Here is a 27,554-nt window from a genome sequence, read left to right on the forward strand (position 1 = left end):
TAACACAGTAGCTTCAATAAGAATCAATGTATATTTTATAGTGAAGTCTATGTAGTGTTTTATTTTTACATTTATTCATTAAATTTCATACTTAAATGCTGCTGTACAGCTCTGAGCTGCCAGTGTAAATCTGTATATTTATTTTATATTATACTAAACACTAGCAATGTGTACAGGTTTTTTTTAAGTAAAGTTTTAAGTTTAAGAAAGGTTTTTCAATTCTTTTAAGTAAAATAAAGAAAGAGAATTGCAATAAAAAAATTGGATTTTTTTCTCCTTAACCTCTTGCTGTTCCTGTTGCCTAATAATAGAATAGCAAAAAACTGATGTGACAAGCCATCAGAACTGAACCAAACCAAAAACCGTGGTTAAAAAACGAGGTATGTATTGAACCGGTTAACTAACTGTATTGTTGCATCCCTAGTAAGTACTCAACTGAACAAAATATATAACACTGGCCTAGTGATTTTTGGATATTTTACTGAAAAAATGTTGCATAGTGCACCTTTAAGGGTACCACCCCAGTGACAAAAAGTGACCTTAAAAGGTACAGTTTTGTACTCTTTTTTTGAGAGTGTAGGCTATTTACCTCACAGACATGAGAAATAGGTCTATAGAAAGCTTGAAATGTCTAATTTTAAATGAACCAGTTCACATTCCTTCTGTAGGCGTGCACACGTTCACAACTGCAGAGATTTCCTGTAGCTCAAACAGTAGAGTGTGGCGCTAGCAACGCCAAGGTCATGGGTTCGATTCCCAGGAAAAGCAAGAACTGATAAAATGTTAAAAAATGTGTACCTTGAATGCAATGTAAGTCGCTTTGGATAAAAGCGTCTGCTAAATGCATAAATATAAATGTAAAATGTAAATGGAGATGATGAGTAGGCATCATCATCAACTTCATCTTTGTAGCCAACACGGACTCAGAAAACACTAGTTTTTTAATACAAAATTAAAATGTCTCCTTGCTATTTTTACATTCATAATCGTTAGGCTACTTTTGCCATCGCTTGAGCGTGAGGCATATATTCTGCCCTTAAGTAAACTATGAGTAAGTAAAAAAGGTCAAACTGAAAAATGAAAACTAAAAAAATGAAAACAAGAATCATTGGCTCTGGGGTGGGGCCCCGGCTGCGCTATGCCGGGCGACGTCTCATCCTTGTTGTGATTGTAGTGATAACGGGTTTGTGAACTGTTCTTAGTCTGGCCCGTCACCAAGGACCTGTTTGCCTTGGGAGACCCTACCAGGGCCATATAGCCCCTGACAACATAGCTCCCAGGATCATTCGGGTACTCAAACCTCTCCACCACGATAAGGTGACAGTTCAAGGAGAGGCTTATTAAAATGGAAAAATTTCATTGGTATCAAAAAAAGAATCGTTCAGCAACCGGTATCGAAGTCAAGGTATCGTTATCGATATCGAAAAATTTTAACCGATACCCAACCCTATTGTTAATGTTAATTTTTCTATGTTTTAGATCCACCAAAGAGCGTCTCAGTGTCCATCAGTCCATCTGGTGTAATAGTGGAGGGAGATTCAGTGACTCTGAGCTGCAGCAGTGATTCAAACCCTCCTGCTCTGACCTTCAGCTGGTTTAAAGGAGGAACGATTGTAGGATCTGGAAGAATCTACAGCATCTCAAAGATCAGCTCTGATGACAGTGGAGAATACAAGTGCAGATCCATCAATGAACATGGAGAGAAATACTCTGATGCTGTGACTCTAAACGTCATGTGTGAGTTAATGATCATCTGCACATTGTTCACAAATCTAAGTTCATTTTGTAATATTTATTGTTAATTAGGCCTGAGTATCATGTTTGATACTTTTTAGGCATGACCGAATTGCCTTGATACCATTGAGTATTGTAAAATGTCTTGTCGTTCGATACCGGATTTCGATACCTAAGGGGTTAATCTCGTCAAGACAGTACATTAGGCATATACAGACAGGAGCCATCTTGGAAAACAGTCTCGACAGTCAAGCCACGAACGCTGTGCTAAGATGAACTTAAAGGTCCTGTTCTTTGTGATCCCATTTTTCAAACTTTAGTTAGTGTGGAATGTTGCTGTTAGAGCATATATAATACCTGTAAAATTATAAAGCTCAAAGTTCAATGCCAAGCGAGATATTTTATTTAACAGAAGTTCCCTTTCAAAGCCTACAGCGAACGGCTGGTTAGGACTACATCCTGGTATTTCCTGCTTTAATTACGTCAGTAGAGCAGTATGTCGACTAACCTCCGCCCACAAGAACACGCGAAAAAGGGGGCGTGGTCTTGTTGCTCCCGCGTGGAGAATAGGAAGTGTTGCGTTCGGTTGCGTTCGTATAGTTTGTTTGTTGCCATGTCGTCGAGACGCTGTTATTTTCATCCCGGAGTCAAGTCACCTTTGTTTGGCTTTCCCAGGGACGCTGTACTTAGAGATCATTGAGCGCATGCATCCCCGTTATGGTGAGAGGCGTGACCTTTCCGGTAACGTGCGCTCTGCGTGCCCTAAGCTGCTGTCGAATCACAACACGGGAACCGCTGGCAAAATCAGAACTCGTTACGTGTTTCTGAAGGAGGGACTTCATAGAACAGGGAAATCTTTCAAGCCGTTTTGAGGACAGTGAAAACAGCAGTATACAGATAAGTAAATTGTGTGAAAAATACTGTGTTTTTTTACATGCGAAACATGAACACATGTTATATTGCACACTGTAAACACAATCAAAGCTTAAAAAAAACACGAAAAACGGGACCTTTAATTCCTATTGACCAGCTCACTTAGCACAGCGTTCGTGGCTCGACTCGTCAAGACTGTTTTCCAAGATGGCTCCTGTCTGTATATGCGTAATGTACTGTCTTTATAAAGTATCTTCTTATTAAACTGTTTGTACACTTACAAAGTTCTCAATGCTTCGGTTTGCATCTAGGGACCCTCATTATGCTACCGTGTTAAGCCCGGGGTATACTTCACTTACCGCGCCGGGACGCATCATGCGCGCAGCCCTGTCCGCGCGTCTTTCAAAGTATACTTCACCACGGATGCAGGCGGATGATCGCGTTCGACACATGCGCAGAAATTTTTTTTCCTATGCTCTACCAGACATCGGAGGGCAGCACTGAGTCCTGTCATCAACGGGACATTTGCTGGGCATTATCGGAGAAGAACTGAAGTGCATCCACCATTGCAACATAGTTTGGAAGAAACACTGAAGAATCAAAAATGTTCTCTTTTTTTCAAGTGTGTTGTTTTTAAACCAGTCTTTTCACACTCTTCTTCGACGGCTGAACACTGTGCTCAATACTGTGCGTATTGCCACCTAGTGGACTCTTCTGTACTGCTGGCGCATGATGACCCCAAGTTTAAGCACAGAATCTTGGGACAAGTGGTCTTCACCTCACAGCCGGTGGAAAAGAATCGGGATAGGACTCGGGCAGAAATTATGTTCATGGATGTGATTATTAACGTTACTGTAGTATGAAGCAGGAGCAGGAGTGATTGTTAATGAGAAGAGCGCAACACAAGCCTCGCGAGCAGCGGGACCTTTATTATGACATTGTCGCCGGCGGGACTTTTACTTTTACCCTACCAGGGGCATATAGCCCCCGACAACATAGCTCCCAGGATAATTCGGGTACTCAAACCCCTCCACCACGATAAGGTGAAGTTCAAGGAGAGGCTTATTAAAATGGAAAAATTTAATTGGTATCAAAAAAAGAATCGTTCAGCAATCGGTATCGAAGTCAAGGTATCGTTATCGATATCGAAAAATTTTAACCCATACCCAACCCTATTGTTAATGTAAATTTTTCTATGTTTTAGATCCACCAAAGAGCGTCTCAGTGTCCATCAGTCCATCTGGTGTAATAGTGGAGGGAGATTCAGTGACTCTGAACTGCAGCAGTGATTCAAACCCTCCTGCTCTGAACTTCAGCTGGTTTAAAGGAGGAACGATTGTAAGATCTGGAAGAATCTACAGCATCTCAAAGATCAGCTCTGATGACAGTGAAGAATACAAGTGCAGATCCATCAATGAACATGGAGAGAAATACTCTGATGATGTGACTCTAAACGTCATGTGTGAGTTAATGATCATCTGCACATTGTTCACAAATATAAGTTCATTTTGTAATATTTATTGTTAATTAGGGATGAGTATCATGTTTGATACTTTTTAGGCACGACCGTATTGCCTCGATACCATTGAGTATCGTAAAATGTCTTGTCGTTCTATACCAAATTTCGATACCTAAGGGGTTAATCTCGTCAATGTCAGAGAGCCATTAAGCAAGCAGCATGATTGGCTGTGGCGGAAAAACACTAGTTTACTTCAGTTATGCCTAGAGATGTGGATCGCACATGAGGCTGTAGTGTGTAACCCGTCTGCTGCGGTGCATTACGGCTCTGACGCGGTCACTCTAGTCAATGCTTCTGTTTATACCCAGAGCTGCCAACTTTCACGCATTGGCCGTGAGACACACGCATTTGATTGGTTTCACACACTCACAGGCCACACCCCCACTTTCTCATGCTGAAGTGTCAACCCGGTCGGTCAAATGCCTGAAAGATGAGTTTATCTATAGATCTACCTGTTGAGCCACTCGTGATCGACTAGTTATGCTTTCGGTGAGGGGCTTCAAGAAGATATATGTGCAAATGAATACGGTGTAGTGCGACCGACAGCTACATTCTGTTTCGCGTTCGGATGAGAACGAGCCTGTAATGAGTGAAGCGGAGCGCTGTGACGCTCAGAGGTGGGTTTCCCAAAAACGTCGTTAGCTAACTTCGCTTAGCAAGTTCTGTCATTATAAGCATAGTTAAACAAGAGTCTGTGTTTCCCGAAATATAGTTCCAACGAACATTTAGACGCACACAGATATTTAAGAATCAGCATATGAATCTCAACAATGGTGACATACTTAATGCTGCAATGCATGCTGGGAGCCATGAGTTTTATACTGTGGTGGCTTAGTAGGGTTGGAGCTAAACTCTGCAGGACATCAGCTCTTTAGGACCGAACTTGCCTACCCCTGACTTAGAGGTACAAAAATGTACCCTTAAAGCTGCACTATATAACTTTTCCATCCACAAGAGGTCGCCTATTCAAAACAAAGGTATAGTTTGATGACCCCAAGTTTGAGCGCAGAATCTTGGGACAAGTGGTCTTCACCTCACAGCCGGTGGAAAAGAATCGGGATAGGACTCGGGCAGAAATCATGTTCATGGATGTGATTATTAACGTTACTGTGGTATGAAGCAGAAGCAGCAGTGATTGTTAATGAGAAGAGCGCAACACAAGCCTCGCGAGCAGCAGGACCTTTATTATGGCATAGTCGCCGGCGGGACTTTTATTTTGCCACAGTCGCCACTTCCGCTTTCCCGGTCATGAGTATGAGGTAACGCAGCTCTGTTTATCATATTAGACACATCTGAGTGTGTTGAAAATGATGTTATGACGTTACTCTGTGCGTTCTCTCGGTTGCTGCTATGACACTTGTTCACACTGCAGTAAGAGTAAAGCGTTTCTGCAAAATTGGAAACCGAGGGTAACGCAGATATGACGTAATTGACAGGCGACGCCCTCACACGTCCTGGTTCCTTGGTTAAAATAGCAATTTTCTCACGATTTACAAATAGTTGGAAACATTTGGGATATTGTAAGTACTCAACTGAACAAAATATATAACACTGGCCTAGTGGTTTTTGGATATTTTACTGAAAAAATGTTACATAGTGCACCTTTAAGGGTACCACCCCAGTGACGGCCACTTGTATCTTAAAAGGTAAAATGTTGTACTCTTTTTTTTTTGAGAGTGTAGGCTATTTACCTCACAGACATGAGAAATAGGCCTATAGAAAGCTTGAAATGTCTAATTTTTAACAAACCAATTCACATTCCTTCTCTAGGCGTGCACACGTTCACAACTGCTGAGATGATGAGTAGGCATCATCATCAACTTCATCTTTGTAGCCAACACGGACTCAGAAAACACTAGTTTATAAAAAATTAACAAAAATTTCTCCTTGTTATTTTTACATTCATAATCGTTAGGCTACTTTTGCCAGTGCTTGAGCGTGAGGCATATATTCTGCCCTTAATAAACTATGAGTAAGTAAAAAAAGTAAAACTGAAAAAAGAAAACTTAAAAAAAGAAAAAAAGAATCATTGGCTCCGGGGTGGGGCCCTAGCTGAGCTTTGCCGGGCGACGTCTCGTCCTTGTTGTGATTGTAGTCATAACGGGTTTGTGAACTGTTCTTAGTCTGGCCTGTCACCAAGGACCTGTTTGCCTTGGGAGACCCTACCAGGGCCATATAGCCCCTGACAACATAGCTCCCAGGATCATTCGGGTACTCAAACCCCTCCACCACGATAAGGTGACAGTTCAAGGAGAGGCTTATTAAAATGGAAAAATTTAATTTGTATCAAAAAAAGAATCGTTCAGCAACCGGTATCGAAGTCAAGGTATCGTTAACGATATCGAAAATTTTTAACCGATACCCAACCCTATTGTTAATGTTAATTTTTCTATGTTTTAGATCCACCAAAGAGCGTCTCAGTGTCCATCAGTCCATCTGGTGTAATAGTGGAGGGAGATTCAGTGACTCTGAGCTGCAGCACTGATTCAAACCCTCCTGCTCTGACCTTCAGCTGGTTTAAAGGAGGAACGATTGTAAGATCTGGAAGAATCTTCAGAATCTCAAAGATCAGCTCTGATGACAGTGGAGAATACAAGTGCAGATCCATCAATGAACATGGAGAGAAATACTCTGATGCTGTGACTCTAAACATCATGTGTGAGTTAATGATCATCTGCACATTGTTCACAAATATAAGTTCATTTTGTAAAATTTATTGTTAATTAAGGCTGAGTATCATGTTTGATACTTTTTAGGCACGACCGAATTGCCTCGATACCATTGAGTATCGTAAAATGTCTTGTCCTTTGATACCAAATTTCGATACCTAAGGGGTTAATCTCATCAATGTCAGAGAGACAATAAGCAAGCAGCATGATTGGCTGTGGCGGAAAAACACTAGTTTACTTCGGTTATGCCCAGAGATGTGGATCGCACATGAGGCTGTAGTGTGTAACCCGTCTGCTGCGGTGCATTACGGCTCTGACGCGGTCACTCAATGCTTCTGTTTATACCCAGAGCTGCCAACTCTCACACATTGGCCGTGAGACACATGCATTTGATTGGTTTCACACGCTCACAGGCCACACCCCCGATTTCTCATGCTGAAGTGTCAACCCGGTCGGTCAAATGCCTGAAAGATGAGTTTATCTATAGATCTACCTGTTGAGCCACTCGTGATCGACTAGTTATGCTTTCGGTGAGGGGCTTCAAGAAGATATATGTGCAAATAAATACGGTGTAGTGCGACCGACAGCTACATTCTGTTTTGCGTTCGGATGAGAACGAGCCTGTAATGAGCGAAGCGGAGCGCTGTGGCGCTCAGGGGTGCTTTTCCCGAAACGTTGTTAGCTAACTTCGCGTCTCAAGTTCCGTCATTATAAGCATAGTTTAACACGAGTCTGTGTTTCCCGAAACATAGTTCCAACGAACATTTAGACGCACACAGATATTTAAGAATCAGCATATGAATCTCAACAAGGGTGACATACTTAATGCTGCAATGCATGCTGGGAGCCATGAGTTTTATACTGTGGTGGCTTATTAGGGTTGGAGCTAAACTCTGCGGGATATCAGCTCTTTAGGACCAAACTTGCCTACCTCTGACTTAGAGGTACAAAAATTTACCCTTAAAGCTGCACTATATAACTTTTCCGTCCACTAGAGGTCGCCTATTCAAAACAAAGGCATAGTTTGATGACCCCAAGTTTGAGCGCAGAATATTGGGAAAAGTGGTCTTCACCTCACAGCCGGTGGAAAAGAATCGGGATAGGACTCGGGCAGAAATCATGTTCATGGATGTGATTATTAACGTTACTGTAGTATGAAGCAGGAGCAGGAGTGATGGTTAATGAGAAGAGCGCAACACAAGCCTCGCGAGCAGCGGGACCTTTATTATAGCATAGTCGCCGGCGGGACTTTTATTTTGCCACAGTCGCCAGCACCACTTCCGCCTTCCCAATCATGAGTATGAGGTAACACAGCACTGCAGTAAGAGTTAAGTGTTTCTGCAAAATTGGAAACCGAGGGACGCCCTCACACGTCCTGGTTCCTTGGTTAAAATAGCAATTTTCTCACGATTTACAAATAGTTGGAAACATTTGGGATATTGTAAGTACTCAACTGAAAAAAATATATAACACTGGCCTAGTGGTTTTTGGATATCTTACTGAAAAAAATGTTACATAGTGCACCTTTAAGGGTACCACCCCAGTTACGGCCACTTGTACCTTAACCCTCAAGGGACCTTCATATTACAGCCCTTAATTGGACCTTCGTGGACACATTTGGGCATGGGGGTCTGAGGTGTGATCCCAAATATTTTTTGAAATAAATGTTATATCAATGTCTTCAATAATATAAAAAACTATCAATTTATGCAGTTTTTTATTTTATTTTTCTTGTATTTTTTAATTTATATACCACTAAAAGTACCATATTTTTATGTAAAATATATATTTTATATATTTTATTTATGTATATTTAAAATGAATTTAAGCAGCAACAAATCTTGCAGCAGTGCTTTGATCTGACTTTGAAGTGTGTGTGTGTGTGTGTGTGTGTGTGTGTGTGTGTGTGTGTGTGTGCGTGTGTGCGTGCGTGCACGCTTGCAGTGGCTGATTGGCACATTCAAAATAAATGCTCTCTATCATTGGCTCATTCAATTCTTTGTTTTTGTATGTGTGAGTGACACAATGAATAAAAAAAGCCTTGTTTATAGGCTCATTGAATGTTTGTGTGTGTGTGTGTGTGTGTGTGTGTGTGTGTGTGTGTGTGTGTGTGTGTGTGTGTGTGTGTGTGTGTGTGTGTGTGTGTGTGTGTGTGTGTGTGTGTGTGTGTGTGTGCATTTGTGAATATTTGCCACATTCAGAATGTTGTAAAGACTCACCCCTTCATTTATGTGTATGTATGATCTGCAATGTGTTGGATTTATTAAATTTTTTTGGACAAATAATTTAAAAAAAGCTCTGAAATCTATTAAATTCCCATTCATTTCTATGGGTGCCCATTTTTGTCCACGAAGGCCCAATGAAGGATTTTTTTTTTCAACCACTTAACATTGTAAAATCGAGTCAATTTTTTTTGTGTTCAGGTGGCAAACTTAGAAAAAGTAGCTAAGCGTACCGTTCAATTAAGGGAAGTATTTTTAAAATTAAAGAAAAAAAGATTTTGCCCAAATTTGTCCCGAAGGTCCCTTTAGGGTTAAAAGGTAAAATGTCTCTTTTTTTTGAGAGTGTAGGCTATTTACCTCACAGACATGAGAAATAGGCCTATAGAAAGCTTGAAACGTCTAATTTTAAACAAACCAATTCACATTCCTTCTGTAGGTTTCTGTAGGAATGTGATTGTGATCACAGCGACATCTGGAGGATTATTCTTCATCTTCTTCATCATCATCATCCTGTTTATAATGTGAGTGCAATAAAAAACTGCAGTGATTGTATAAGTTCACTTTTGGTCTGATGTAGAAGAACATGGCTCATTTGTGTTTGATTATTAGTAATCTTTAAAAACAGCATCATATTTTCTCTTGATTTAATACATTCGTCCATATGCTGTTAATGTCTGTCATTATAACAGGAGGAAACGAAGGAGTGTTAAAACTGAAGATCACAGAATGAAAGAGGTAAATCATCTAAACATGACTTTACAGAAGCAGAGAATCAATCGATCAGCCGTTATCTGTTTCTGACTGTAACTGTGTGGATTGTGGTGAACCTTATCAAAGTCTTTAATAACAGAAGTAAAAACTTTCATAAAATGAAATTTTCCTCTTTGTAGACCAATGCATATCAACTCAATGTGAAGTGCTCTCATATGGTGTGATTTTTCCATGGTTTAATTCTAATCTCTGATATATTTATGTAAATTGGTTGTCTAATCATTTGATAATCATTAGCATTTAAATCAGGAGTGTATTTATTTTCTTTTAATTCAGAATAATCTCTATCATGGCGTGTCCAGTACGCAACTGTCCAACATCACAGAAACGAAGAGAGCAGAGGAAAATGAATGTATGTAAGATTAAATAAGAGTTCATCAGCCTGATGCTGCCGTGAGGTGAGAAAACCCATCTTAACCAGCACCACCTTAACTAGCACCAACTTAACCAGCAGAAACTTAACTACACAGCAAAATCCCCAGTGTTAAATTAACACTCCTCAGTGTACATATGTGTCCACACTACAGGGTGTTAAAAGTAACACTTGAGAAGTGTTAAAGTTAATGAGATAATTAAGTGATTAATTAAGTCATGATTGACCATTAGTGATGAGAAACACAAGAACTACAATTGACTTCAGCCACAGCTTTAGATGAAATCAACTGAAGATAAAAGAAGACATTAAATCTCTGAAGATCTCAGCAGAGGAGGATTAAACAACTCCACAAACAGCATTACCAGCTTGACACATTATTAACCAGACTGACTTTATTTCTGTCAGACGTCTACAGAAGCTCTTATTGAGAATTACTTTTTTGTTTATTTTGTGTTGAAACTTTTTTAATGTCACCATCATGGTGATCAGTGTTTTCTTTAGCTGGGGAGTTTGATGACATTTTAATGTTAGTGTTTCTCTGACTGCTGTAACTGAGTTTGCAATGGCAAGAAAAGTAAGAGTAAACACAATCAGATGCTGTTGACTGCTTAGTGATAAGAATATGATCATTGTATTGTGATTTAAATCACAGATAACTTTGTTTTTACTGTGATTCCAGGAAAGATCCAGATTGGTTTTAATCAATAAAGCCGAATATGTTTTAAAGCAGATTGTACACTAATCACTTCTAACTCCTGCGAGAGTAACTCACACACAGACATAAAGAATCAGCCTATGAATCTCAACAATGGTGACATGCTTCATGCCGCAATGCATTCTGGGAGCCATGGAGGAGTTTTGCATGATGCACCCAGAATGCATTGCAGCATGAAGCATGTCACCATTGTTGAGATTCATAGGCTGATTCTTGATGTCTGTGTGTGAGTTAATCTCGCAGGAGATAGAAGTGCTTATTGTGTGATGTGTTATTAAACCGGAAAACAAGATTTATGTACATGTTTTAAACATTGATCAGTTTATCTGATGAAAACGCTGCTGGATCTCCTGCTGTAAAGTCACAAGGCTACTATAATCAATGACTCCCAGGAGATCAGCAAATAAGGCACTATATGATGATAACAACTGTATCACCAACAACAAGCCAACAACAAGTCAACTTCATCTGTCATCAACTTGTCATCATCAATTTTCTCTTGCTGTTCTCACTGTAACAAATAGTTACAGCAGACAGAGAGAAAAATGCTGACAAGTCAAGGGTCAAGAACCCAACTAAAGCAACACTGATCACCATAATGGTGGCGTCAAACAAAACTATTATTTTTAATAAATCATCAACATCTAAACCTCAGTAAGAGCTTCTGTAGTCGTCTGACAGAAATAAAGTCAGTCTGGTTAGTAATGTGTGAAGCTGGTAATGTTGTTTGTGGAGTTGTTTAATCCTCCTCTGCTGAGATCTTCAGAGATTTAATGTCTTCTTTTATCTTCAGTTGATTTCATCTAAAGCTCTGGCTGAAGTCAGTTGTAGTTCTTGTGTTTCTCATCACTAATGGTCAATCATAACTTAATTAATCACTTAATTATCTCATTAACTTTAACACTTCTTAAGTGTTACTTTTAACACCCTGTAGTGTGGACACATATGTACACTGAGGAGTGTTAATTTAACACTGGGGATTTTGCTGTGTAGTACCAATTTAACCAGCACCAGTTTAACCAGTACCAGCTTAACCAGTACCATCTTAACCAATACCACCTTAACCAGCACCAACTTAACCAGTACCAACTTAACCAGTACCATCTTAACCAACACCACCTTAACCAGCACCAACTTAACCAGTACCAACTTAACCAGTACCAGCTTAACCAGGACCATCCTAACCAGCACCAGCCTAACCAGGACCAGCTTAACCAGCACCAGCTTAACCAGTTCCATCTTAACCAACACCACCTTAACCAGCACCAACTTAACCAGTACCATCTTAACCAACACCACCTAACCAGCACTGACTTAACCAGTACCAACTTAACCAGCACCAGCTTAACCAGGACCATCTTAACCAACACCAGCTTAACCAGTACCAACTTAACCAGCACCAGCTTAACCAGGACAATTTTAACCAGCACCAGCTTAACCAGTACCAGCTTAACCAGTACCATCTTAACCAACACCACCTTAACCAGCACCAACTTAACCAGTACCATCTTAAACAACACCACCTTAACTAGTACCAGCTTAACCAGCACCAACTTAACCAGTACCAACTTAACCAGTACCAACTTAAGTAGTACCAACTTAACTAGTACCAACCTAACCAGCGCCAAGTTAACCAGTACCAACTTAACCAGCACCAGCTTAACCAGTACCAACTTAACCAGCACCATCTTAACCAATACCAGCTTAACCAGCACCAACTTAACCAGTACCAACTTAACCAACATCACCTTAACTAGTACCAGCTTAACCAGCACCAACTTAACCAGTACCAACTTAACCAGTACCAGCTTAACCAGTACCAACTTAACTAGTACCAACCTAACCAGCGCCAACTTAACCAGTAGCAACTTAACCAGCACCAACTTAAGTAGTACCAACTTAACTAGTACCAACCTAACCAGTGCCAACTTAACCAGTACCAACTTAACTAGTACCAACCTAACCAGAGCCAACTTAACCAGTACCAACTTAACCAGCACCAGCTTAACCAGCACCAGCTTAACCAGCACAGGTCATATAATCTGAGCTTTAACACTGATGTGTTCCTGTTTGTCTGTTTTTTAGGCGATCAGCTGATCAAACTGCGGAAGATGCATCAGTGATCTACAGCAGCGTCAAATGACTGATAGAGACCAGAGAACACAAAGCCTGTGTGTGTGTGTGTGTGTGTGTGTGTGTGTAATTGTTTTTGTTTATATAATTTGACTCTTTATTTGAATACATTATAGATGTGCTTATAAATCAAGAATAAAGCATTTATAGCTCTATTTATAAACTGCTTACTAACGTCTATTAATGCTTTATAAATGATGAATTGACTATTTACTAATGATTAACTAATGATTGAGTTATTATAAAGTGTTATGAATCATCAAATGAGTGATTGAGACCAGCGAACGCAAAGCCTGTGTGTGTGTGTGTGTGTGTGTGTGTGTGTGTGTGTGTGTGTGTGTGTGTGTGTGTGTGTGTGTGTGTGTGTGTGTAATTGTTGTTGTTTTTTTAATAACTTGACTTTTTTTAAGATTGTTTGAATTGAATCTGTTGTTATTCAGTATTGTTGGTTTTCAGTTTGGGGTGTAATATTAGAAATCAGACAAGCAATATCTGAATAACTTATCAATATTCAAATGTAAACGTGTTTTATTTTATGTATTCATGTATTTTATAAAGAGTTTCCTCTGTGTGTTTTATCTTGTATGTTTTTAGAACTAGGGCCAGTGCTTCAATAAACCTGATTAACCTTCAAGCCATTCAAGTGTGTGTGTCTTTACTATATTCACAGCACTGGCAGGACCTCTAGTGGTTGATTTGAGAATTATTGTTCATTGATGGGACAAAAAACTGATCTCCAAATTACATTGACGTCCAACTAATGTTTTCCCTCCTGAAAACAGTTTCTTCTCTCTATAGTCAGGATGGACAGAATCAGAGTCTTTCAGTCTGTTTCAGATATCAGTCAGACAGCGAGGAGAAAGGGGAAATGTTACTATCCACAAAAACATCTCTGTTGCGTAAGTAACCCTCGTTCCCTGAAGGAGAGAATGGAGATGTTACGTCAGAACGAGTGTGCCAAATCACCTTTCGAGTTGGTTCAAAACGAGCCAATGGTTCTGCGGAATTTGCATGGCTTCTCTGCCCCAAGCCTGGGGTATAAGAAGAGCGCATGCAATCTCGCATTCAAGTCTTCATTGAGAAGCCGAGATGGGACATCCCGGCCGTTTCAACAGTACAGAGAATGTAGCAAGGAGACGTAACGTCTACATTCCCTCCTTCAGTTCATTTAAGGATACATACACAGCAAAATCCCCAGTGTTAAATTAACACTCCTCAGTGTACATATGTGTCCACACTACAGGGTGTTAAAAGTAACACTTAAAGGTCCTGTTCTTCGTGATCCCATTTTTCAAACTTTAGTTAGTGTGTAATGTTGCTGTTAGAGCATTTATAATACCTGTAAAATTATAAAGCTCAAAGTTCAATGCCAAGCGAGATATTTTATTTAACAGAAGTTCCCTTTCAAAGCCTACAGCGAACGGCTGGTTACACAGCAAAATCCCCAGTGTTAAATTAACACTCCTCAGTGTACATATGTGTCCACACTACAGGGTGTTAAAAGTAACACTTAAGAAGTGTTAAAGTTAATGAGATAATTAAGTGATTAATTAAGTTATGATTGACCATTAGTGATGAGAAACACAAGAACTACAACTTCAGCCACAGCTTTAGATGAAATCCACTGAAGATAAAAGAAGACATTAAATCTCTGAAGATCTCAGCAGAGGAGGATTAAACAACTCCACAAACAGCATTACCAGCTTCACACATTACTAACCAGACTGACTTTATTTCTGTCAGACGTCTACAGAAGCTCTTACTGAGGTTTAGATGTTGATGATTTATTGAAAATAATTGTTTTGTTTGACGCCACCATTATGGTGATCAGTGTTGCTTTAGTTGGGCTCTTGACCCTTGACTTGTCAGCATTTTCTCTCTGGCTGCTGTAACTGTTTGTTACAGTGAGAACAGCAAGAGAAAATTGATGATGACAAGTTGATGACAGATGATGTTGGCTTGTTGTTGGTGATACAGTTGTTATCATATACTGGCCTTATTTGCAGATCTCCTGAGAGTCATTGATTATAGTAGCCTTATGACTCTACAGCAGGAGATCCAGCAGTGTTTTCATCAGATAAACTGATCAATGTTTAAAACATGTACATAACTCTTGTTTTCCGGTTTAATAACACATCACACAATAAGCACTTCTAACTCCTGCGAGATTTACTCACACACAGACATCAAGAATCAGCCTATGAATCTCAACAATGGTGACATGCTTCATGCCGCAATGCATTCTGGGTGCATCATGCAAAACTCATCCATGGCTCCCAGAATGCATTGCGGCATGAAGCATGTCACCATTGTTGAGATTCATAGGCTGATTCTTAATGTCTGTGTGTGAGTTAATCTCGCAGGGGTTAGAAGTGATAAGTGCACAATCTGCTTTAAAACATATTCAGCTTTATTAATTAAAACCGATCTGGATCTTTCCTGGAATCACAGTAAAAACAGAGTTAATCAGTGATTTAAATCACTATACAATGATCATATTCTTATCACTAAGCAGCCAACAGCATCTGATTGTGTTTACTCTTGCTTTTCTTGCCATTGCAAACTCAGTTACAGCAGCCAGAGAAACACTAACATTAAAATGTCATCAAACTGCCCAACTAAAGAAAACACTGATCACCATGATGGTGACATTAAAAAAGTTTCAACACAAAATAAACAAAAAAGTAATTCTCAATAAGAGCTTCTGTAGTTGTCTGACAGAAATAAAGTCAGTCTGGTTAGTAATGTGTGAAGCTGGTAATGCTGTTTGTGGAGTTGTTTAATCCTCCTCTGAAGAGATCTTCAGAGATTTAATGTCTTCTTTTATCTTCAGTTGATTTCATCTAAAACTGTGGCTGAAGTCAATTGTAGTTCTTGTGTTTCTCATCACTAATGGTCAATCATAACTTAATTAATCACTTAATTATCTCATTAACTTTAACACTTCTTAAGTGTTACTTTTAACACCCTGTAGTGTGGACACATATGCACACTGAGGAGTGTTAATTTAACACTGGGGATTTTGCTGTGTAGGACTACATCCTGGTATTTCCTGCTTTAATTACGTCAGTAGAGCAGTATGTTGACTAACCTCCGCCCACAAGAACACACGAAAAAGGGGGCGTGGTCTTGTTGCTCCCACGTGGATAATAGGAAGTGTTGCGTTCGTTTAGTTTGTTTGTTGCCATGTCGTCGAGACGCTGTTATTTTCATCCCGGAGTCAAGTCACCTTTGTTTGGCTTTCCCAGGGACGCTGTACTTAGAGATCATTGAGCGCATGCATCCCCGTCATGGTGAGAGGCGTGACCTTTCCGGTAACGTGCGCTCTGCGTGCCCTAAGCTGCTGTCGAATCACAACACGGGAACCGCTGGCAAAATCAGAACTCGTTACGTGTTTCTGAAGGAGGGACTTCATAGAACAGGGAAATCTTTCAAGCCGTTTTGAGGACAGTGAAAACAGCGGTATACAGATAAGTAAATTGTGTGAAAAATACTGTGTTTTTTTACATGCGAAACATGAACACATGTTATATTGCACACTGTAAACACAATCAAAGCTTCAAAAAAACACGAAAAACGGGACCTTTAAGAAGTGTTAAAGTTAATGAGATAATTAAGTGATTAATTAAGTTATGATTGACCATTAGTGATGAGAAACACAAGAACTACAACTGACTTCAGTCACAGCTTTAGATGAAATCAACTGAAGATAAAATAAGACATTAAATCTCTGAAGATCTCAGCAGAGGAGGATTAAACAACTCCACAAACAGCATTACCAGCTTCACACATTACTAACCAGACTGACTTTATTTCTGTCAGTCTACAGAAGCACGTCCTTCAGTGGAAGGATTGGTGGCGGAATACACATAAGGACTAACCTGGCAGGGTAGTGCAACATATTGCAGTCTCTGGGATGGTTCCAACCTGGTTCCAGGGGGGAAAGAACACCGCCCAGAGACGACATAGCGGGCTCTGTCAAGGGAAAGACACGGGGCTAGCCAAGTAGGGTAGCTGGTATCGTGGAAGAATACACATATGGGGTTGCTGTGAGGGAAGCACAAGCATACGGGTGCAGGCCTGGCGTCAGACGGCCGCAGTGTCTGGCACTGAAGGGGTGATGGAGGAGCTCAATAGGGTTAGCCGTTTTAGAAGCTATAGAATCTAGCGAACGTGTTAGGTGTCGCCCAGCCCGCAGCTCTACAAATATCTGTCAGCGAGGCGCCTTGAGCCAGCGCCCAGGAGGAAGCAACACTCCTTGTTGAGTGTGCTCGCAACCCGAACGGGCAAGGCACATCTTGTTCTCGAGGAAAAATCACCTTTGGGGGGTAAATATGCGGGAGAACCGCGGACTTGGCAACACTTCCCCTACCCTCTTGATAGAGGCTGTCTTCATTGACAGGGTTTTAAGCTCTCTGGACTGCAAAGGCTCAAAGGGAGGGCTCTGAAGTCCCAAGAGGGTAACGAGTTTGGACGAAGAGGGTTTAGCCTTTAGACCACCCTGACGGTTGATGTACGCAACGGCCGCAGTGCTGTCCATACGGACCATTATATGCCTGCCAAGTAGCGGCCCCTTGAGGCAGCGTAGTGCCATATGTACCTCAAACAACTTGAGGCAATTGATATGCCAATGCAATTGAGGTCCCGTCCACAGACCCGAAACTGCATGCTCATTGTACGTGGCCCCCCAGCCCGTGGACGAGGCATCCGTGAAGACCACAGCATGCCTGCACACCTGTTCTAAGGGCACTCCGGCCCGTAGAAGCGTACTGATATGCCTTCCCCTCGAACGCAAAGCGTAGGAACGGTCTGTGTCGAGGGAGAATAGAGACATGAAAGTGATCGCTTTGGATAAAAGCATCTGCTAAATGCATAAATGTAAATGTAAATGTGTAAATGTATATTTGTTTCATAAACACTGCATCCATACAGGGCTGTCATTGTTGTTTCGCGAGCTATGTGGCATCAGATCTCGTAACTGGGAGTACATCGATCTAGTAAGAGTTCACGGGTGGGAAATCATGGGTTTGACTTCCAATCCAGTGCACTTTCACGGGTAGAAGGTTGGAAAAACACGGGTTGCCTGGAACGTGGCATTAGTCTACTGGAGTGCTGCTGTAGCCAGCTATGAGGTCTCCGAGGTCCAGACCTCGTTATCTTTCCGAGGTGTACATAGCTAATAAATGTTGTGAAATAATTGACCAATAGAGTGCTTTATGTACACAGAAGGTGCTGCGTGAGTCGCGCGACGCTTCAGTAAACGGTGTGAGATGTAAGTAGCTAAACTAAACATTTCATATTTGACAGCTGTTTTAGGATAGAAATGTTAAACAATGAAAAGACTATCAACCAGAGCTCAGCTTTAGGAGGGGAAGAGACAGGGCAAGAGAGGGAGACTGAGAGAAAAAGAAAGAGTGAAAGAGTGATGGAAATGAGAATGAGAGAGTGATGAAATGAGGAGAGAGCAGGTATGACCAGTGTTGCCAACTCTCGCCAGACAAATAAGCAACCGCAGCTTCAAAAACAAGCCCAATATTATTATATTATTTATTATCATCAATATCATTTATGATCAAATATTTTTAATCAATAAATGAGCCTGCAACATATTAAACTGAAACCTCTCAGAGTTTGAAAAGCAAAAACAGATGTGAATTTACAAAAATCATCAAATTGCAATAAAGGGCACGAAATATCCTGAAGAGAAGAGGTTTGGAGATGGAAAAAGAGAAAAAGTGACGTGAAGGCAAATTTAGTTAGTTTAGTTATTTAATTTAGTTAGAGTTAGTGCACACGTATTAGGAGCAGTGAGTAGTGAACACGCACCGCAAACCATGAAAAAGATATGCCCTGCGTCTCAATGTGCATCTACTAACGGCCCTAAATAGTATTGAAAATTACTAATGTCACATGCTATTTAGGATGGATAGTATGCAAATTGGGATGCATGCAAGCACTAAGGGAGTGCTGCAATATAGCCACATATTTATAATAAAATAATTTGGAACCATACCTACTGTTAGTATACTTGTTTTTTTTTTTTTTATTATAGCCTGTAATGATAAATACATTATAAAAATATATTTTAAATTAAATGAGGTGATTCTCCTCCCTGTTTCCTCCATCTCTGTACATCTCTGCTGGTGGTATTGTTTGTGGAAATGTATGTGTCTATTTACGTCTACTAACTATCATTACATGCATATATAGCGTCACATGCCTGCACGTTGCATGCAATTTTTCTTCAATGAGGGGGAGAAGGAGGTAGGATGTGAGGACGAATTACTACAGCACTTATATCATTGCACTGAATGGCTTTTAGCAGTGAGAAGACAGTGTCAGTCAATGTATTGGACAAAACAGCGACCATAAATGTAAAGAAACGAAGTTGCTTGTCATATTTTCCTAACAAGCAACCACATTTTTTAAAATAAGCACAAAAAACTGCAACACGTGATTTTTTAACGCGACCTGCCAAAAAAAGAAACCCAAAGTTGCGTGTTATACACGGACTTGGCAACTATGGGTATGACAGATAATCTACTGCCCACTAACATGGTTTTGAAAGCTATTTATTATTACATTTTGTTAGCCTTCAAACATCTTAAAATGCACATATATAGATCAGAGAAATTGAAATGTTCCCCCAAAATACCTCAAATTTGTGACCTCACAGGTTTTAAAACTCTTAAGGCAGTTGTATATACTCAAAATGTGTTGCTTTTTCTGGAAACCTGTTTGCTTTGACCTCATATCTGGAGTTAATGCATTTATGCTGTTAATGTGTTGCAGCCTGGAATACTTATATATATGCCTACTTAATATTAAAATGGAAAATTCAGACAGTATATATTTATTGTATCTCTGTGCTTTGAAGATTTCGTTTTTTAAAAATACTAATTATTTCTGTGGTAGAAAACATTGTGGCACCAAGATCTGCTACTATGGGGGCCCTTGGGTTTGTTGTAGCCCCAGGGCCCAACGTGTTCTTAATGGGAAATTGTCAAAAATATGAAAATACAGAGTTTTTTTGTGCATACAATCTACAAATCAGCCAGGATGCAGAAAAAAAGGACTCAACAGTGAAAGCTTTCTTTCTTTCTTTCTTTCTTTATGGTTACAAGTTTCTGCCAGCACATATCAAGAGGTGGCCAGGCTGGACCCTGATCATTTTAACAAGAGGTGTTTATTCACGCGACACAATAGAGGCTTTTTAAAATTTGCATCGAGATCACTGTTTCTCTTTTGTGACTGTGTGGAAGATGCGCGTACAACAGCGCAAGCCATGTGCGAGTGAAACAAAAGTCCTCGAGACCGCGTCTTTCCGCGCTCACGGCCAAAGGAATACTTTCAAAGTCTCGCGCGCGCATCTGCGTGAGGCAGAGCGGAACATAGAAAGTGAAGGCTTCACTCTGAAACAGGCAGAGCATTTATTAACCCCAGCAAAAACCTGTCAAAATAAAAGCTTGACGTTTGAATATAAAGAAATTAAGACGGAAAAATGTGTATTGTAATAGTATTTCTATTTTACAGTACAATACTATTATTACAATATTTATTATTTTGCTCAATATATTTAATAATAATCACTATAAAATAATAATTATTATTATTGTATAGTCATGTTACATTGGTCAAAAACTGTATGAATGTGGTCTATGAATTATTTTCCCCAAAAACTATTTCTTTTGGCTTTTAAAATATATATATTCATAAATGTTGTCCACAGCTTCTAGAAGAATGATCGATTCTTTTCAAACGAGCTACTCAAGTCATCTTTCCTGTATTTTCATTTCACTATATAGAAAATCACAACAACGCAAAGTCAGGGTTTTTTTCTAATATTGTGAAATTAAATATATGTTAAATGAAATTAAAAAATTAACTTAAACTTATTTGAAGCTTTAGCTTAACCTGATATACTAACTAGAACATAAATACAACATTATAAAAACTATATAGAGGTTTTGTATATAGAGGATGACATTGCATTTTGATGCACTATGTACCATAATAATATTTCATAATAAGAGTTAATAAGAGTTGATTTGCCTGGTCTTTTTTTTTTTAACTGTTCAACTTTGGGTAATAGGCAGCGCTCACTTTTTACCCAGCCGTCCAATCACAGTGGAGATGTGGATGTGAATCTCTAACAAAATGAGATTATAGTAACACATTAATGCCATGGATTTTCTGTATCATAGCAACCAAAGTATCAAAGTACCAGCTGGCCGTTTTCAGAAGAGCACCAGCTGGCTAAAAATGCTTTGGTGGACACATGATAATTTAATATTTATTGCTAGGCATATGGCAAATTAGTCTCTTTAGCATTTATGCAAAATACTGGAGCCAAACCTGAGAAAGAAGTCCAGAAGACTCCACAGCGTTCCTGGACACGTCATTTGCCGCTGTAACTCATGGGCGGGATTATGCTAATGTGGAATGAGTGTGAATGCACGCCTTATTTATGAATGTTTGGAATTCATTAATATACACACGTTTAACTACCGAATCTGTGCTGTTGAAGCGTTTGTGAATCCGGAGGAGAGTTTTCGTCAACGTCCATTTTACGCGCAAATTACTCAGAATTTGCTCATATATTTATTAAAGTTTCATGAATGAGGCAGAATGTTCTCTAATCCAACCTGTTGCATTTCTGAATTAGATAATGAAATTAACATTTAACTTCTACTCAGGCAACAGCAAGAAGGCAGAGGCTCACAAAATGATGGGATGACCTACACCACCACCACCACTGACAGATGAGCAGATGGAGGAAGAAAATTTAAATCCAACAGGAAAAAAAGAATAGATCAATTTTACGCGCAAATGACTCAGAATTTGCTCATATATTTAAGTTTCATGAATGAGGCCCATTTATGGCAAAGTAAACTTCTTTTGACTCGCACGTGTACGCAGACATTCAACGCATGCACAGTTCTGAGCAATCTCTCGCCACGAGTTACAACCCATGTAAATATCTTTGTATTCTTTCATGCTAGAGTTGTACAAATGAGGGCACTTTCTAAGCTCTTCGCTCAATCTCTCGTCTATGTAGGCCTCCATTGTCGCTGTAGCTTGCGTTCTGCTCAGTTCTGTTTATTCACTACCTTGAATCAACGCCCCCAGGGCACGGTGGCCACCTTGTGGATAAACTAATAACTGCAAAAAAGGAAATGCGCATGTGTGACCTAGTTAGAAAAATCCTGTGGTATGTGTACGCTGACCCTAAAAGTGATATCATCATTATGTCATCTCGAGGTATCTTTGGGTACACAGCGAATCAATTTGATTCAAGATTAATGGGCCCCCATTTTATCTTACATAAAATGCTTCCATTGCGTGGAAACGTCACCGTTATTTTATTTCAACAGTAGTGACTGAGTCGGCAGCTTTATCAATGGCTTGAGCGGTTTGACTCAGGACTATTCCTGTCTCGAGAGAGAGAGCTGTCATCTGCTCATGTGATCGCAGTGGCCGTCCTGAGGAGAAATCAAACATGGGCTGATCAAAACTCAATGAGAGCGACAGACGGAGCGCGAGCACAATCCAGTGAAGGCGGTAAAGAGAGCGGCGTGTGAAGGAGAGCTGTGAGGGTGCGGATGATGGCACACGTCTCCATTAATTCACAGATGTAGAAATGTAATGCTTATATATTTTAAAGCTTTGCATCACAATCGAATCACGATTAATTAAATTCTTAGAATTTTGAAAATCGATTATTGACCAAAATCGTCGATTCACGATTCAAAAATACATGTTTCAAAATCGATGCATATGCATCGTCAGGATTTGTAATCAAAGCATTGAGAAAACGAGTCAATCTTTACACCCCCAGGGTCACCTGTAAATCACAATCATTCATCTTCAGCTTAAAGGGGCACTTCAGCGCTGGGAAGATCAATGTGTGTTTAAACTGGGTCATTTATCTAGTAGAAATGTGAAATCATTTTTGAATTTGGTGCCTTCTAGACTGAGAAAAGAGAGAAAATGTATTTTTGTCTCATGTGGATGAAAGACAACAACTCCCAGAATGCACTTCTACAAGGCCACTCCCAAAACCACGGCTACTGGTTATCACTTCCCCACCATTACACCGTTCCAACGTCGTTTTGATATTCATAGTAATACAATAATTTTGTTCAGTTAGAGAATAAACACTACAATTAAAAACTGAACATGTCTTTTCAATAAAGTGTGAGTGAGACGAATGAAAGTCACGTCACAGACGCAGCAGGAGTCAGATTTAATGAGAGAAGAGCTGAGCAGAGCTGAGGTAAGCGCGGCTGTCATATTCAGCGCGTGTCCAGTCTGGCGCGTTTTCAGATCGCATATGGAAGCTTAACTTTCATAGGAAAATGACAATATTTGTGTCATCGGAGGATTTTTTCCAGAAATAAAGTGCATATATAGCTGTAAGCAGCAATACCGGGGTCAAGCGCAAATAAGAAGACAAGACATGCCAAAATGGCTGGCAGTGGCAGATAAACGGCAGCAATGAGCAATTAAACACATTTTAAGATGATTTTAGGCAAAAAGGCTGAAAAATGCATTGTAGTCAATGGGAATTTCATGTTTTGTTCCTATTATAGCGATTTTACTACCCCTTACTATCAATATTTTGACATTTGGGCATTAGCGTATAGCTATCGACCTATGTTTTCGAACTTCTGACGCTGGTTTCGTCTCGATCGGACTAGCGGTTTCAAAGATATCAGCTCATGTTTTTTAAGTACTAAATTACCACACTGCACAAACCATAAGCCGAAACCTGGCAAGTCTGGTATCGTTGGACTGGGCAAGGCATTCAGGCAGGAGGAGACATGGCATTCAGGAGACAAAAAAAGCTACTCCCATGAAAATAAGTCAACCACACCCAAAATTATAAGCATTTGTGGGGAAAAAATTATCCACTAGGTGGCACTGTTTTGAAACTTCTCAGGCTCCTTCAGGGTATCGTGGTGATGACCCATACCGAGTTTCGTAACAATCCGTTCATGAATTCATAAAATACAGCACTTTAGCACATCATTCAAAATGGCCGACAGCCAAAATAGCCAATATGGTAAAATTGGATATCAGACGACTCGGCATGCCGTCCCGAATCTAACGAGCCCACTTTGGACTTATGATTTTTGGACAAACGGTTCAGAAGTTATAACCAAAAATAGCCATTTTTCGTACCTCCGGACCAGTAGGTGGCGCTGCGCCGAAACGCTGCATGTAGCCTCAGGTCATGCTTGTGATGACATGTACCAAGTTTGGTTTGAATATGATAAAGCGTTGCGGAGATATAGCCTTAAGTGTATTTTTGCAACCCCTACGTACAATTTGTTCGCATGTTTATCAAAAATAATTTGACGAATCATCTTGACATCCATAACTTTTTTTCAGCATGGTCTGAAGATGATCTGGTTCAATTTGTCAAGCAAATCCTTAAGGTTCAAAAGTTATTAACATAAACATGAGTGAAACTTTGGACAGGTGGTGGCGATAGAGGGATTGGTTTAGAGACTCCAAAATTGGTGTGGTTAATGTTGGGCCAGTCCTCTATCTGTGTGCCAAATTTCTAGCTTTCCTGCAAACGGTTCTATGGGCTGCCATAGACTCCCATGGCGGAATAATAATAAGAAATCTAACGGTTTCAATAGGAGCCTTCGCATCTTCGGTGCTTGGCCCCTAATTATCTCATCTCAGGGGGACATGAGGGGGAAAAGTACAATGATTTGAATGCTTCTGAGTTTCTACAGATACAAAGCTTAATACTAAATCACTGAACTTTAAAGAAAGGATCATTGTTGTTCTTCAGTCAGGTTTAGTTCAGTGATGTTGTTCTCTTGTTGAGGGAGGGACAGTGATATTTCCGCCACTGGGCATTAATAAACAGTGTTAACCACACACAGTCCTTTAACCTAAAGCTAAAGGTGCGTGTGTTACTCAGTCAGTCGTTCAGTTGCTGTTGATCTGATGAGCTACAACACGGTAAGACAAACACACTCTTACTTAAATGAACTCTGATGATTATTTCTATAGATGAAGCTCATATAACACATGAGAAATATCTTCTGTTCATCTAATGATCAGTTCATTCACACACACTGATGTTGAGCATTAATAATCTCCAGATGTGCAGAGATCTCACTAACACTAAGAGCTGTTTAGGCTGATGAACATGACCTGTTTATGAGTATATGAGTGATGTTTAATGCTGTATTATAGATGTATTTTATGCTGATGTGGGTCAGAACGGCTCCTGCTCTTCCTCTGGTCTTTCTGCTCATGATTCACGGTGAGTCTCTGGCACATTTCATCTTCTGTGTAATTTAGTTATAAAGAGTCTGTCCTTTTCTTCTGAAGTTTGTAGCCTGTTTGGATCATATAATGATGATTAATGAGCAGTTTTCTGTGCTATATTGATGCGTTTCCTTTTGAAGCAGGAAGTTTGAGTGAGAGATGTCAATGGGCTTGTCCGTTTTATAAATATCCAATAGTTTTTAGTGACGTCACAGTTTTGAACATGAATTGCTAATTTGCTTCTTGCTAGTCAGTGTCTGGTGGTTTAGGGGCGGGACTTTCTCACTCATCAGAGCATTTGATTGGACAAACATCAGTGTATCGCAGATCATGGATATTTTTGGCTCATTTTCTCAGAAGACGATGTGGAGATATTGTTGAGGTTTATGTGTCAAAGGACTGTTTGTTAGCATATAGAAGATCACAGAGCTGAGTCTTTAAATCATCATTGATTATTTTCTTGTCTGTCGTGTGTTTGATTATTTGATAGAGCTGTTGTTCGTGACTGACGTCTGTTTTCACTTCTGTTTCTGTGTTTATTTCTGTAACATCCTCCATCAAAGCTCATGAAGTAATTCACACTGAGATCATTCATCACTCAATAGAGTCTGAGAAGATGAGCTTATATTTCCTGTCATGAGTCGCTGTTTAGAAGTAAAAATATGAAGTTTTCAATGGTCCAGTATAACTGATAAAACATGTTCATCAGGATGAATTCTGTGTTTCAGGGGTTTCTAGTGATGATTGGGGTGTGAGTTACAGTCGTTCACACATCTGTGCACTAAAGGACTCAACAGTGACAATGAACTGCACTTATACATACCCTACTGGACGTCAGATCAAGAAAGTGTTCTGGACTAAGGGCACTGAAAAAAAGGGTGTCGAGCCTCCAGATCTGTCTAATGACCCTGAATACAGTCAGAGGCTTCAGTATCTGGGAGATCAACAGCAGAACTGCACCGTCAGACTGAGTCATGTGACACTGAAGGATTCACACAAGTACTATTTCAGATTCACAACTGATAAACCTGATAAGAAATGGATTGGTAAACCAGGAGTGACTCTTACTGTCACAGATGAGTTTGGTGAGGTTTATCTCTTGTTCTGTGCATTATGTTGAATAATAATCAGTGTATGACAGCAGCACTAGATATAATGTGTGTGTTGTGTTCAGATCTTCAGGTGGAGTCTCCTGAGAGAGTGACAGAGGGAGATTCAGTCCGTCTGACATGTAAAAGCAGCTGCACTCTGACTGACAGAGCAACATTCATCTGGGCCAGAAACTCACAGCCATTAACTGAGAGAAGAGACAGAAACAATGAACTCCTGCTGCAGTCAGTCAGAAGAGAGGATGCAGGCAGATATAGCTGTGCTGTACACGGACACCATCACATCTCTCCTGATGTTCATCTCAATGTCATGTGTGAGTACAGATCGATCATTTCTCTTTAAAGTTGTCTTTGAAAAGCTAGCAGAGTTTAAGACTACATAACTCTAATAAATGATCAGTCAGTTTCGTGGGAGCTCTTGTGTTATCACTAAAATCTGGAAGAAAAAACTACAGATTTAGATCATGTGTCTCAAAAACACAACAGATTTCTAAAGCTGAGAAGGAAACAGAAAATATCCCTTTTACGAATGCAGTGCTTTGTCAATGAAAAGGCATATAAATGATGTATATAAATATATACTGAGGATAATCTAGGGATTTTGCAGTGGTCATAGATCTGAACAATAGTAAACATGGAGGCCACTGAAGTCAGAGTTTATGTGTTCATTTATAAGGTGATGTGAAAATCATGGGGGACATAGATGAGAAAGAGACCAAAGGTTTTTTATATATATCTTTAAACTTTAAAGAAATAAAGATTTGACATTTATTGTGATAATTATCGATATCGACTGATATGGAAAATTATATTGTGATATTTTTTTGGGGCCATATCGCCCAGCCCTACTCAGGGCATCAACAGCCAATCACAAATCACCTTCAACACTTCCTAGCCACGCCCTAGCAACCATTATCAAGCACCCTAGCAACCGTTTACCAAGACTTATATATCTGCCTCAGAACATCATAAAGGCTTGGGGGTTGGTTTATATCATTCATACTGACAAGCAGCCTTTGGAGTATCGTCATTGGCAGCTACCAAGCCACTCCATAGCAACCAAACAGAGTACCCTAGCAACCGTTCACCAAGACCCATATCTCTGCATCATAACATCATAGAGGCATAGCGGTTGGCTC

The 27,554-nt window shown here is 39.9% G+C and overlaps 3 protein-coding genes across 6 annotated transcripts in view; 2 read left to right on the top strand and 1 right to left on the bottom strand.

Annotated features, from left to right (window-relative positions):
• The window catches only part of LOC307122988 (B-cell receptor CD22-like), a 106,260-nt gene extending 92,611 nt beyond the window's left edge, over positions 1-13,649 (top strand). For all 4 annotated transcript variants that reach the window (XM_079811350.1, XM_079811352.1, XM_079811349.1 and 1 more), the window contains 7 exons: positions 1,480-1,737; positions 3,812-4,069; positions 6,527-6,784; positions 9,454-9,538; positions 9,707-9,752; positions 10,065-10,186; positions 12,965-13,649. In XM_079811350.1, coding sequence (XP_079667476.1) covers positions 1,480-1,737; positions 3,812-4,069; positions 6,527-6,784; positions 9,454-9,538; positions 9,707-9,752; positions 10,065-10,148 — 989 coding nt within the window. In that variant the 3' untranslated portion in view covers positions 10,149-10,186; positions 12,965-13,649. The remainder of the gene's footprint in view (positions 1-1,479; positions 1,738-3,811; positions 4,070-6,526; positions 6,785-9,453; positions 9,539-9,706; positions 9,753-10,064; positions 10,187-12,964) is intronic.
• Positions 1-27,554, bottom strand: part of LOC307124221 (uncharacterized protein) — a gene marked incomplete at its 3' end in the record, with an annotated part of 717,433 nt that overhangs the window by 272,906 nt on the left and 416,973 nt on the right. The gene's annotated exons all lie outside the window — the stretch shown is intronic.
• Positions 26,109-27,554, top strand: part of LOC307124222 (sialoadhesin-like) — a gene marked incomplete at its 5' end in the record, with an annotated part of 42,442 nt that continues 40,996 nt past the window's right edge. Inside the window, 2 exons of the mRNA XM_079813271.1 lie at positions 26,109-26,391; positions 26,481-26,729. Of these exons, the coding sequence (XP_079669397.1) occupies positions 26,109-26,391; positions 26,481-26,729 (532 nt within the window). The remainder of the gene's footprint in view (positions 26,392-26,480; positions 26,730-27,554) is intronic.

The sequence above is a fragment of the Gobio gobio genome (genome assembly GCF_949357685.1).
Source record: "Gobio gobio genome assembly, chromosome: 3".
NCBI lineage: Eukaryota > Metazoa > Chordata > Actinopteri > Cypriniformes > Gobionidae > Gobio > Gobio gobio.